Source organism: Malania oleifera, chromosome 11 (genome assembly GCF_029873635.1).
Source record: "Malania oleifera isolate guangnan ecotype guangnan chromosome 11, ASM2987363v1, whole genome shotgun sequence".
In the NCBI taxonomy this organism is placed as follows: Eukaryota; Viridiplantae; Streptophyta; class Magnoliopsida; order Santalales; family Ximeniaceae; genus Malania; species Malania oleifera.
This window is the reverse complement of record NC_080427.1, coordinates 25691519-25705217: the sequence shown is the minus strand read 5'-3', so window position 1 is coordinate 25705217 and position 13699 is coordinate 25691519. Positions and strand designations below refer to the sequence as shown.

Genomic DNA, 13699 nt, shown 5'->3' with positions numbered 1-13699 from the left:
CCCCAAAGGAACCAAAACTGACTGGATAATGCAAGAGTATAGGGTTAATAATGCCATACCCGGTGTTGACACGAAGGTATTTGTCTTTTATTTTTTTTTCACTAAGTAAAGCTTAAGTTATATATATTTCAATAATTTCTCTATACTTTGGTATGTAGCTGGACAGCTGGGTGTTATGCAAGATGTATAAGAAAGGGAAAAAGTTTGAAGGTTGTGCCAAGAAGAAGCAAAAAGAAGATAATGTAGCAAAGGTAGACCAGTACTCCTGCCATCTAAAATAGATTACAATGGATGACTGTGCTAATGATTTTTAAAATATTTTTTTTAAGGTATCCAGGAATGCTTAATGTTCACAATTTTTGTTTTTCAAACATACATAGAAGACTGTTTTAATAAGAAGTTGACATTTTTTATTAGAAAAAATATTATTTAAATTTTGATTGGAACTTGGATAAGTACTAACCTTGCTAGCATTGTACAAACAAACAAACAAACAATAGAGAGAGAGAGAGAGAGAGAGAGAGAGAGAGAGAGAATTTCAATTTTGATAAAGGCTTGAAATTGAATTATAAAAGGAGAGTCTAAATATGGGTTGCCAAGTTAGTTTTCCACTAATAATTGTTAACATGTATAAAAATTGCAGATTGACTTTAATAGCGTGCGTGAGTACCTGGATTCATTTCCTCCTGGATATCACTTCACCCCGCTTGATGAAGAACATATTGTGCACTACCTCCTTAAGAAAGTTGTCGATGGCCCTCTACCTTCAAATAATATACATGAGGTCACTCTTTATCAACACAGCCCCGCCGACCTTGCCGGTACTATGATACACATACATATTCAACATCAAAATTTAATAGCATATTTGAAAATTTTATTCTTCTTCATAATCAAATGTCTTGCAATTTAATGGAAATTTTTTTTAAAATTCTTTTGGATAAGCTTTTTAATTGGTTTCACATGAACATATCTACTACATGCAGAGAGATATAGGAATGATAGACAAATGGAATACTTTTTCTTCACACCGCGGGATAGGAAGTATCAAAATGGGAAACGACCAAGTCGAGGAACGGGGAATGGGTATTGGAGGCCCACTGGAGCAGACATACCAATTTGGCATAATGGTGCTGAGATTGGGTCTAAGAAAGTTCTAGTCTACTTTGCAGGAAAACCCCCCAACGGCACCAAAACCAATTGGATAATGCACAAGTTTACGACCAATAATTCGGAGCCTAGAGTCAGAAGTAACCCGGACGACATGAGGGTATATGTTTAATTATTTCTTGTAAATAATATAGTTCATCTCCTTTTGATCGACCCTTTTAAGTTTTTTCTTCTTAAATTAAATTTTTATATTATCTTTTTGGGTGCAGTTGGATGATTGGGTTTTATGCAAGATTTATGAAAGAGTGGGGAAAGCCAATGGTAGGGTAGAGGAGGAAGACAATGAGGCAGAACATGTACAGATGGATGTGGAAGCTGCCACGGATACTTTTGCATATGATACAATGAAGGATATTAATAAAAATTTTGGATATGCAAATGATGAATTAATGGAATTGGATCTTGCTGCAATATTGGATTGGGATTTTAGTGGCACCATTACTGAACTCTTAGCTGATGATGATCATGATCCACAACCCAATGAAGCAATCGCTGCAGCCCCCATTACAATTTCGGCTGCTCATGCTGATAATATTGTCAATCAAACTTTTGTACCATCCGATCATCATCAGCAACCACTTGGCTCTCGTGATCAAATTTTTGTACCATCCAATGATCAAAGTTTTGTACCCTCCAATGAACATCAAGAACCAATAGAGCGTTCCTATGATCAAATTGGTATGCCACCCTATGATAATCATCAACAAAAACCACTTGGCTCTTATGATCAAATTTTTGTACCCTCGGGTTGTCATCTACAACAACCACATTGTTCTCATGATCAAATTCTTGTGCCAGCCTTCAGCGATCAACAACCACCACTTAGCTCTTACGAACAAATTTTTGTACCTTTGGATCATCATCAACAAAAACAACTTGGTTCTTATGATGGAAATTTTGTGCCCTCTAATTATCATCAACAGCCAACTAGATTTTGTGATCAAATTTCTGCACCCTTCGTTGATCAAACTATTGTACTCTCCAACGATCATCAACAACAACCATTTGGTTCTTATGATCAAATTTTTGTGTCATCTAGTGATCATAAACAACCACCACTTGGCTCTTGTGATCAAATGTCAATACCCACTGATGATCATCAACGAGACTCCGGCACTTATGGTCAATTTTTTGTGCCCTATGACGATCAACAACTATTTGCAGTTGCAGACAAAGTGCCCATTAGTAAGAACAGTGCTGGTGGTTATTGTTATGTAACTGAAAGCTTTGGGCATTGTGAAGGAATAGTACTTGAACCAATGGGGATGATGAGTAGCGGAAGCTACAGTACTGTCATATCAATGCAAAAGCAGAAACTACAGCAAGAAATATATGACATTGAAAGGGTTGAGAAGCAGCTTGATCAATCTCATTTTGGGGATCCGTTGGTTGCGTACTATTTGGATACATCTTCATTCAAATTTCAATTTGGTAATGTATAATTTGGTTGCAACATTGAATCTGCTTCATGTCTTTAGTTGTTTAATTAGTAGTTTTTCTTTTGGCAAGGAGGATCGATATTTTTTTTTTTTTTCATTTTGCTGGTTTATTTGTAAATCTCTTGTGGCATGTTTGTAACCACGGTTTTCCTCCGCCATAAGTGAGGGCTATCAATAAATTTGGGGTTTACGTCCTATTGTTTTGGATACATACATGGCAAAGCATGCATGCATATGCATTATATCTCCTTTGCTTCCTCTAATTCTTACTATGTGATTTTGGTGCGAACCACTCATTGCATGTCGTCCAGTTGGCCATTGTAATCACTATGCATGATTAATTAATTAACTCCAAAAATATCTTAATTTCCATTGGCTTATTGAATCAATGCATAGCTTTACCCCGTGGTTAAAATAAAGGCAGAGAGAGAGAGAGAGAAAAGATCAACTTAGCGTCTCACATTCAGGAGGAGATGAAATCAAAATGGAGACCCACTGTTCTTGCCTTTTCCAAGCATCACATCTTTTGCTTCATTAATTTTAGAAGCGAGATAATGGCTCCCACCTGCATCTGGATGATTTGCAACCATCACCTTCCTATGTGCTTCCTTAATCTTATCTGCAGTTGCATTTTCCCTGTTTAAAAAAATAAAAAACACTATTTGTCATGAAAAAAGGATGCCCGTGAATGCACTAAAATAGCGACGCAAATATATGTAGTCAAATTATGTGTACTAAGAGCACAAGAATGAGATATACTAACATGGTAAAGGTATTTACCAAAAAAAAAAATTGCAAATGGAAAGTCATTTGCATTATAAACAGGGGTTGCAGCTCAAGAAGATGATTCAGAAACTTTGCTGTTGGCTCCTTCTCTCAACCTCTGGTAACTATTTCCATTACTATTATTATTTTTTTCCCCCTAAAAAATATTGTCCCTGCCATAATTCCCCCTATTTTTCACAAATAAAAATATATTTCAAAAGTAAAAAACATCTCTATTAAGTGATACTCTACTACTGGAAAGAAGAAAACTCATTGATCAATATAAGACAAATCCAGCATGAAAAGAGAACGAAAGTCCCTTTCCCCTCATAAAAATAGTCCTTCACAAAAGAAAACCTGGAATTTTCATTGGCACTCTTTTTTTCTTGGCTCTAGAATTTTTTTTTTTTTCCAGCAATTTTTAATGTCTTCTAGCTCTTATTAAGAAATATTCCTCTCTTCATTTCCTTCGTCAGCTGAGCTCCTCTCATGGAAGATACAATTTTCTCAGATTACCTTTTGGAATTTTTTTTTTTTTTTTTTTTTAAACCATTCATTGGTTAAAAAGTAGTCCACTGTCACTTTTTTCCTTTTTTTCATGATTGATGATGTAATTAAATTTACAGATTCTTTATGATACCATTAAAGTGGTGAGTTGTTTTGCTGATTTGGCAGATTTTGCCTAATAATGGCCAAACTACTGTTTCTGATTTTTATAACAAAATTATGCACTGTTTCTCCTTGCCTCTGAAGTTTCTTAAAAAAATTCATGACCAAAATTAACTTGAATTTTATGAATTATTTTTGGCTAACCAAGCCAACTGGAATTCAGCTTGGCTCTTATGCACATACAACTAAACAAATGTCCGAGGCTTTGACTCATCTTTACTGTATTTTGGTTTGTGTGTCATAGGTAGAAGAGGAAGACAATTCCTAATGATATCACTCCGATCCCTCCGTTCAGTGGCAAGAAGCAGCTCTTTCATTGTCTACATTCACGATGTCAACTGGGAGCCTACTGCTATGCTGGCTGACAAAATGATTGGCATAATCTCTAGCTGATATTATTCCAAATTTAATAGCCTAGCCTAGCCTAGCCTAATCCATCTAAATTTGCCTTTTAAGTAGACCAAAACCCACACATAAGCAGAGTTCAGTATATGTTGGACTCTCCGACAGTTCAACGCCAAGAGGGCAGTCCACTTTGCAGTGACAAATTTCCCTATTATTACATTTCCTCTTGCTATACGGAGGTTAAAATTTAAACACCAAGAAACATAATTATGGCTGTAGAGTGTAGACTTAATGACCCCTTACATATAATTTTCAGAACTTCCCATTTAGCAGCATTGTTTCACTGATGCCTCATTGTTCCAACATTATAAAAGAACTTTTAGAGATGCCATTCTTCATCTTAAAAAGGACATCATGGACTCGTGATCACTGAATTTCAATGAGTATCATAACAATTATCTTTCCAATGCTACCAAAGTATATTTTAACGCATTATGTAATCCATACCTAATTCCAAGAATTTGAGCAGCTTCCCTTCTTGTCATTGTTTGCTGGAAACCACCTTCGTAAAATTTGCGCATTCTGGGTTTTGGTGGCCTAGCTTTGAATGCTTGCCAAGCCTGGATGCTATATCTACCTGCAAGGGCAGCAGCAGCAATTGCAAGTCCTGCTAGTAGCGGTGTACCCTGATGCAGATTTTGGATTCAGACATAAATAATTCAAGATATGGCTCATTTTAGTACCAAATCACAAGAGCTGTAAATCATAGTCGAGCAGTAAATCATAGTACCAGAATATAAATTCAGGTAGGGAAATACAAAGAGTACATAATATCAAACCAACAACTTTTTTCTCCTTTAAAAGTTGTAGGAAGGCGAGGGGCAAACTTGCATTGAGTTAACAAGGATTTGATAGCCCTCCAACTTTTGGAAAATGCTGCCCTGGATCCAGTAGAATGGCAGAAAAGGATTCACATATGATATTATTGACTACGGGTATTTATGGTTTTGCTGATGTGTATACTGCATATCTAATTGTCCTGTGCATGCAATCAAGTATGAAACAGTACCTCAGGCTTCCTTGTAGTCCCTTTTTTGCTTTAACAATGTGTAATTGTTATGCTATTATTTAATACTAATAAGGTCTTTCACATTAAAAATCTGATCAATAGAAACAGTTAAAATAATACGTTTTTGAAAATTATTTATTTCAAGTAGTTCCGCCTTCACTGCTAATAACATTGTTTAATAAACCCCTTTTTTAAATAGAAAAAGAAGCTTTATTAAAACTAGGAAGGAAAAACAGATGCAATAAAGGAGAACAATGAGTCCTCGTGTACATGAAAACAGAGAAAAGGAAAAAAAAAAAAAAAAAAGGAAAGAAAGAAAGAGCGTCAATTTAATAAAGCTACCCAGTATCAGAAGACATCTTGAAAACAGCAACCCTTAAACAGCATGCACTGTAAGCCCAAAGAGAAGCAAAATACTGCACTAGGTCCCAAAGAAACCCCATAGATATTTTTTTTCCCAAAAAATTCTAGCGTTTCCTTTCCAGCCAAATTCCCAATAAATACAGGACAAAGAGCACCCAAAACGTCTTAAATGAAATAGCCAAGGGCTCCTCCTCTGTCTTTGAACAAATCCACACTTCTAAATAACTCCAGAAAGGGTATTCCACAAGCCCCATGCAAATGAACAACATAGAAACAAATGAGTTGCATCCTCCGAACTATTTCCACACTTATGACACATTTTGAGAGCTGAGGAGTTAGAAAACCTCCTAATCTGCAGTAGATTGTTGGTGCAATTAAGTAGGAGTCAAGATCACCAACTTCTACAAATCCCTTGTTTCCGAGGAATATCCAAACAGACTGATGGTGGAAGGCCTTGATTGGAGCCCCATCATGGAGAATTCTGCTCGGTGGTTGGAAAGATCGTTTGAGGTTGAGGAAATTAGAATAACAGCTTTTGAGATGAGCAGAGACAAGGCAGCAAGTCTGAATGGTTTTTCAGTGGCTTTCTTCCAAGAAAAATGGAAATGTTGGAAGCAGATATCCTTAAATTTTTTGAGGAGTTTCATCATAAGGGGTGTGGTTAACACTAGTGCTAACTCCACTTTTATCATCCTCATCCCTAAGAAGGAGGGAGCTAGAAGAGTTGGGACTTTGGACATATTAGCCTTGTTACAAGCCTTTATAAAATCTTGTCCAAAGTCCTCAATAATAGACTCAAACTTATCTTAGACGCAGTGTTGGTGGCTAACGAGGTGGTAGAGGATGTGAAGAGGAGGGGCAGAAAGGGTATTTTTTTTAAAGTGGACTTTGAGAAAACCTATGATAGGATCAACTGTGGCTTTTTAGATAAGGTGATGAGTAATAAAGGTTTTGGGGATCCATGGAGGGAAGATAACAGTTCTCACTTTGTCCCATATGTTTGTCATTGTCAATGGTCAACTGATTGGTTCAAGGCCTTTAGCAGTCTTAAAAAAGGGATCCTCTATCCCTGTTCCTATTCACCTTGATACCCTTGGTAGGTTGTGTTTTCATAATTAAGCTAGGGGAGTGATTAGAGGCCTATGTGTGGGAAGGGGGAAGTGGAGGTTTCACACCTCTAGTTCGCTGATGATACCTTGCTATCCCTTGAGGATAGTCCAGCAGAGTTCATGAAAGCTATTCAGTTGCTCAAAATCTTTGAGAATAACTCGGGTCCTAAGATCAATTTGTCTAAGAGTGACTTACCTGGTATTAACATGGATGAGGGGCAACTCAGAATTTCAAATTGAGTGCAGGTTGTGATTCCATTTCGTGGCCCCTAACTCATCTCAGCCTTCCCCTTGGAAGTAACCTAACTCTGAAACCTTTTGGGAACCCATGCTAGATAAGGTGGCTAGGAGATTGGAAGGATGGAAGAGGATTTATTTTTCCCTTGGGGGTTGAACTACTCTCATTAGTGCTTCTTTCTCGAACATCCCGATTTATTAACTAACTCTCTCTGTTCAAAGTCCCCAGTACAGTGGCCAATTCCTTAAGAGAGGTTGATGCATGATTTCTTTTGGTTAGGTTTTGGGAGGGTACGCATGAGCATCTTGTTAGCTAGGACTTAGTTAGCAAACCTAATTCTAAGGGAGGTTTGGGCATTGGTGGAATGTGGTATCCAAAAACATCTCTTATAGCTAAATGGCTTTGGAGATTCCCTCTGGAAACTGAGTCCCTTTAGCATAAGGTGATAAAAAAGTAATGGATCAAATGAAGGGGTGGGAGAAGCAATAGTGGCATCATATCTCACATATCCCTAGAAATTTGTCTCCCAGGTAGCCAGTCAGTTCTTTCCTCTCATTTGGTTCAAAGTGGGTATTGGCAATAAAGTCAGCTTCTGAGAGGATGTGTGGGTGGGAGAGGTTTTGTTGGAACTAAAGGTCCCTCATCTTTGAAAGCTCTCTTCTCTTCATAATGCTCCTATCAGTTCCTTTATTTCTTCTGAGGGGGGTCATTTTTCTTAGGATTTCCACCTCTTCAGGAATCTCAACAAAAGAAAGGCTGATGAACTCAGTACCCTAATTTCCTTGTTGAACCAACACATTCCCTTTTTTAGTGAGGATGTGAGAGTGTTGGGGGGGGGGGGGGGGGGGGGGGGGGGGGGGAGGTGGGGGGGTGTGATTCTTCAGGTATATTTACTTCTAAATCTTTTCTCTCCTACCTACTGAAAACCCATACCCCTAATCATTTTCCTTAGTACTGCTATCTAAGAAGGGTTAAGGTGTCAGGGAAGATTTGGGCCTTTGTCTGGACTCTGATTCTGGAAAGCATTAACACGCATGATCTGCTTTCTAGGAGAAGACCCTACATGGCTCCTAGTCCTAATATGTGCTTCATGTGTTGTGAAAACAATGAGTCCAATGCCCATCTCTTTATATTGCAAGGTGGCATCATAGCTTTGGAATGGCATTTTCTCTCTGACTGGGGAAGAGTGGTGGCTTCATGAAGGGTGAGAGAATTGCTTCAGGTTAACTTCGCGGGCTTATGAAAGAACAAGAACAGCAGAGCTCTATGGCGTGCAACCATCTTTTCTATCCTTTGGACCCTGTGTATAGAAAGAAACATTTGGATTTTCAGAAGTCAATCAACTTCCTCACGACTTATGGGAGAGAGTGACTTTCCTCGCCCCTCTGTGGGTGCACTCCTTGGGTTTCTTTAGTGGTTTTCTGCTGTCTGACCTCATTATAGACTGGACAGCAGCACCTTTTATGGTTTTTTGTTTTGTATTGTACTTTGTTCTTCATTTATTGGTACTTGGATTACTTTCCTTGTTGTTTATAGTATTTTTATAGCTTTTCTAGCCGGTTGGAGAGGAATACTTGTCATCCATATTATGTACTCCGTTTTCCAGTTTTAATAAATTATTTTCTTTTTCTATAAAAAAAAAAAAAAAATTAAGTGCCATACAAATGTTTTTATATCAGAAGGAACCTTGGCCTTCCATATAACCCGATAGAGAGGGAAAAACCACATCAGCCTTAAGAAGGCAAGGAAAGAAAGCTTTACACGAATATTCCCCTAATGAATCCAAAGACCAAACTCTACCATCACTCCTACTGGATATATGACAACCATCCAGCACAACGAACAAAGAAGCCAGGTTCTCCACGTCTATATCATTTAAATCCCTTATAAAAATTGAAGTCCCAAGAAGACGAATCCCATCCAAAAATAAGAAATGAGGAAATCACATCATGTGATGAGAAGGATAAATACAACCCAACAAAGAACAGGATAATGCAGCCCCCCAAACCCATACATCTTCTTAAACCTAATATGACTACCCCTATCCAATTAGAACTTTTTAAAGAAAGAAATGAAGGATAAACCTGCAAAATGAACCTCCAAGGACACTTTGAAGAACATCTTACATCCAAACTAGCCGTAGGCACCCACTCCTTGCATGCTCTGTGGCTTTTTAAATTTTATAATTATTTTGAGGAAATAATTGCAGAGAAAATGCTAACACCCACTCTAGATCACCACGCCCAGCTAGAGAGGTCACCTCCAAAACCCTCTCAGAACTAAAATTAACCAGTTCAATGCCACTCTTACCCAAATTAATCCCAGGACCAAAGACCCTCTCAAAGTCTGCAATATAGACTCTATAGTGAGAATGTCAATAAAAGGAGTCAACATGGTCATCTAAGAAAATAATAGTGTCATCAATGATCTACAATGAGTCACAACAACCTCCTCGTTTGTCCTTACCCACCTTAATACCCCTCACGACCCTCCATCTACAGTCCTATATCTATCAGCTCGATACACACCCACCACAAGGACAAATAAAAAGGGGATGAAGGATCCCCTTGTCTAACCCTCTCAAGATGAACTAAGCAATTCTTTGGCAGCCCATTAAAAATGACTAAAAATAAGCACTAGATGAATGCCCCTTTACCCAATCCATCCACCTAAGCACCTAACTCCAAACCCATTCCTCCTAAGCACCCAATCCAAGAATTCCCAAAAAATTCTATCATAAGCCTTCTCAAAGTCTAATTAAACACAATGTCCCTTCCTCTTTCTACGATGAACATCCCCCAGCAGCTCATTTTGCAATCAAGGTAGCATGCACAATGTCTACCTCCCACAAAAGCACTTTAAGCAAGAAAATTTTTATCATTTAAGGAAAAACAACCTATTAGCAAGCACCTTAGCAATGATCTTATACTTGCTAGATACTAAACTAATAAGCCAAAACTCCGATACTTTAGTAAACCTACTCTCCTCAGGCACTAACAAATGAATGTAGAATTAAGACTCTTGCCCAATTTTCCATCACCATGAAACTCATAAAAAAAAAAATTAAGATTCACACGCCAAAATTGCATGCTTTAGATTTTTTTTTTTAAGAGCATTGTGATGTTTGCGTGGTTTCCACTAATTGTAGGGTGTGTTTTATAAATTTGTAAACTAAATGCAAGGTAGGTTTTTACTATACTTATTAGTGTGATTTAGTTTTCTTTATGTTTAGATTGCTCAGGCTGGGTGTGTGGATTTTTAGTTCTTTCTTAATTTTCTATGCGAAACAAGTTTGCATCCAAGAAAAAAAAAACCTCGAATTTGCACTTCACCTGTATAACACAAATCATCTTTCTGCGCGCAGCCAGTCCCCAGCCTGAATAAAGGAAGAGGGTTGGAGTTAGGTAGCTAACAACCAACATAAAACTTGTCAGATTCTGTATACCATGAATCCTTAACTAATCTACTCGGTTCAAGGGAATAGACCAAGTTAATATATAAGGGAAAGGACTAAAAAATCAGCACAAGAAATAAATATTAGATTAGCAACTTCAAATATAGGAACACTCTTACGGGAAAAAGCATGGAAATAATGGAAACAATGTTTAGAAGGAGAATTGACTTAATTTGCCCTCAAAAGATGAAAGTGGCAGTGGAGAAAGCTAGAGAAATTGAAAAACCAGGATTTAAACTTTGGTACACTGAAAAAGAGAAACATAAAAACAGAGTATGTATACAAAGACTTAAAAGACAATGTTGTAGATGTTAAAAAAATAGGTGACAGGATCATTAAAATCAAGATAGCTTTAGGCTTGGAGATAATAAATGTCATTAGTGCATATGCTCCCCAAATAGGTTTAGCAGAAAATCAAAAAAAACAATTTCTAGAAGGCATGGATAGTGTTTCACAAGGGATACCAACGTCGGAAAAGACATTAATAGGAGCTGATTTAAAAGGAGACATGGGAAAGGATAATATGAGTTATGAGAGGATACATGGAGGGCATGAATATGGAAATAAAAATGAGGCTGCTGATAAAATTTTAAATTTTTCCATATTGAAAATTTGCTTTATAAAAATATAATGCTGAACTAACTTTCAAAAGTCTTCTTAACTAGGAAGGGGGATGGTCTATCTTGTTAAGATTGTAAAGTTATTCCAAGTGAAAGTTTGGCAACACAACTTAGAGTCTAATTGGATAATAGGGGGTAAGGTGGATGCGAATATTGTTTGGAATAAGATGGCTAACTCTATCACAAAGATAGCAAAAGAGATTTTCAATGAGCCCAAACGAAGATACTCAAGTAGTAAAGAAAGTTGGCGGTGGGATCAAGAAGTCCATGAATCTGTTAAGACAAAAAGAAACTGGTATAAAATATGAAAAATTTGTAGACATAGAGAAAAACTTGAAAAGTACGAAAAAACAAGAAAAAATGCAAAAAAAGATTATTAGTGAAGCTAAACATAGAGCTTATGATACTTTATATAATAGACTAGATACAAAAGATGGAGAGGAAAATTTATAAACTTTCTTAAGCTAATGAAAGAAAATGCAGAAATTTAGGCAATGTAAAATGTATAAAGTACAAGAATGATAATGTTTTCACTAGAGAAGAAGACATAAAAGAGAGGTAGTAAAGATACTTTGATAATTTGTTTAATGAAAACAAAAATGAAAAATTGAACTTAGAAGTGACAAATGATGAAAAGTCGAAAAATAGGAGATTTATTTGCAAAATTAGAGCCCTTGAAGTTAAGATGACTTTAAAAAAGATCAAAAATGGGAAATCTATATGACCAAATAACATACTAATTGAAGTTTGGAAATGTTTAGGGGATAAAGGAAGAATATGGTTAACTAGTCTATTCAACATTATTCTAAAATCCAAGAAAATGTCGAAGGAATGGAGGAAAAATACATTAATGCCTTCATACAAAAACATAGGTGATATTCAAAATTGTAATAATTATCGCAAAATTAAGATTAGGAGTTATACGATAAAACTTTGGGAAAGGGTAATTGAATAAAGAATAAGACTAAAAATTTGGTTTAGAGAATCAATTTGGTTTTACGCCCTGAGAAATTGATAATAGAAGCTATTTATCTTTTAAGAAGAATAACGAAAAAGTTTAGGAAAAAGATGAGAGACTTGCACATGGTTCTAATTGACCTAGAAAAAGCATATAATAGAGTACTAAGGTAAGTTCTTTGGTGAGTCTTAGAAAAGAAGAGGATATGCAGTAAATATACTAAGGTCGTTAAGGATATGAATGGTAGTGTAATGACTAGCGTTATGATTGTAGGAGGGGAATCGAGAGATTTTCCAATCGCAATAGGTGTGCATCAAGGTTCTACTTTGAGTCCATATCTTTTTACTTTAGTGATTGATGAACTCACTACGAGTATTCTAAACAGGATCCCTTGGTGTATTTTGTTTGTAGATGATATTGTCTTAATTGATGAAAGTAGGAGGGAAGTGGAATCTAAGTTAGAACTTGGAGAACCGCATTAGAGCCTAAAGGTTTTAGGATAAGTAGAAATAAGACCGAATATATGAAATGTAATTTTGGGAACATAGAGAGTTGCATAGAGAGAAGATTAAACTCAATAATCAAGAAATTAATAGCACTAGTAGATTTCAATATCTTGGATCTATTATGCAAGCAAAAGGGAAAATTGAAAAAGATGTAATACATAAAATTAAAGCAAGTTGGGTGAAATGGAGGAGTGTGTCAGGTTGTTGTGTTATTGTAGAATACCCTTAAAATTAAAAAAGGAAGTTCTATAAGACAGCTATAAAGCTATGCTTTATGGTTCAAAATGTTGGGCAACTACGAAACATGTACAAAAAGTAAAAGTTTCTGAAATACGAATGTTAATATAGATGAGTGGTATAACATTAAAAGATGAATTAAAGAACGAGCATATACACTATAATATGCATACAACGCCAATCAAGACAAGATAAGAGAGGGACAACTTATATAGTTTGGGCATTTGAAAAGTAAGCCTAGTAGTGCACCTATAAAGAGTAGTTAGTTAATGTTTTTGGCATGAAAAGGGTAGGGGTAGAACTCAAATAATTTGGAATGAAGTAGTGAGGAAGGACTTAATAACTCTTAGTCTAGTAAAAGAAAATGCTTTCGATTGAGTGAATAGACAGAAAAGGATTCATGTAGCTGACCCCATCTAGTGCAACTTAAGGCTTCTAGCTGTCGTTGTTGTTGTGAAACTCAAAGAAAACCCTGTTAGATCCTACTAGACTACATACCAACACTTGGGGGAAAAATATTTTGCTTAGCTAAACCCATCCAACCCAAGAGCTTTATCCCTCTTTAGACTAAACACTGCCATCTAACCACCTCCACCTCAAAAGGCCTCTCCAACAAGACATCTGCATATCAAAAATAAGAATCTATTCCAACTCCTCAATCATTGGCCTTTCTAAATCTTCTTCGGTAAATAACTTTTTAAAGAAACCAATGACCTCTTTTGCTATCATCCTAACATTAGTCACCATTTCCCTAGTC

At 36.5% G+C, this 13699-nt stretch overlaps 1 protein-coding gene across 7 annotated transcripts in view; it reads right to left on the bottom strand.

Moving 5' to 3' along the window:
• Positions 1-542: 542 nt before the first annotated feature.
• LOC131168415 (mitochondrial import inner membrane translocase subunit TIM14-1-like) overlaps positions 543-13699 on the bottom strand; it is a 35124-nt gene continuing 21967 nt past the window's right edge. Inside the window, exons 2-5 of one of the 7 annotated variants that reach the window (XM_058127804.1) lie at positions 10500-10575; positions 4896-5074; positions 3071-3245; positions 543-824 (exon numbers count right to left, since the gene is read on the bottom strand). In XM_058127804.1, the coding sequence (XP_057983787.1) occupies positions 3089-3245; positions 4896-5074; positions 10500-10575 (412 nt within the window). In that variant the 3' untranslated portion in view covers positions 543-824; positions 3071-3088. The remainder of the gene's footprint in view (positions 825-3070; positions 3246-4895; positions 5075-10499; positions 10576-13699) is intronic. The other 6 variants (XM_058127806.1, XM_058127808.1, XM_058127807.1 and 3 more) reach the window with 6 other exon arrangements.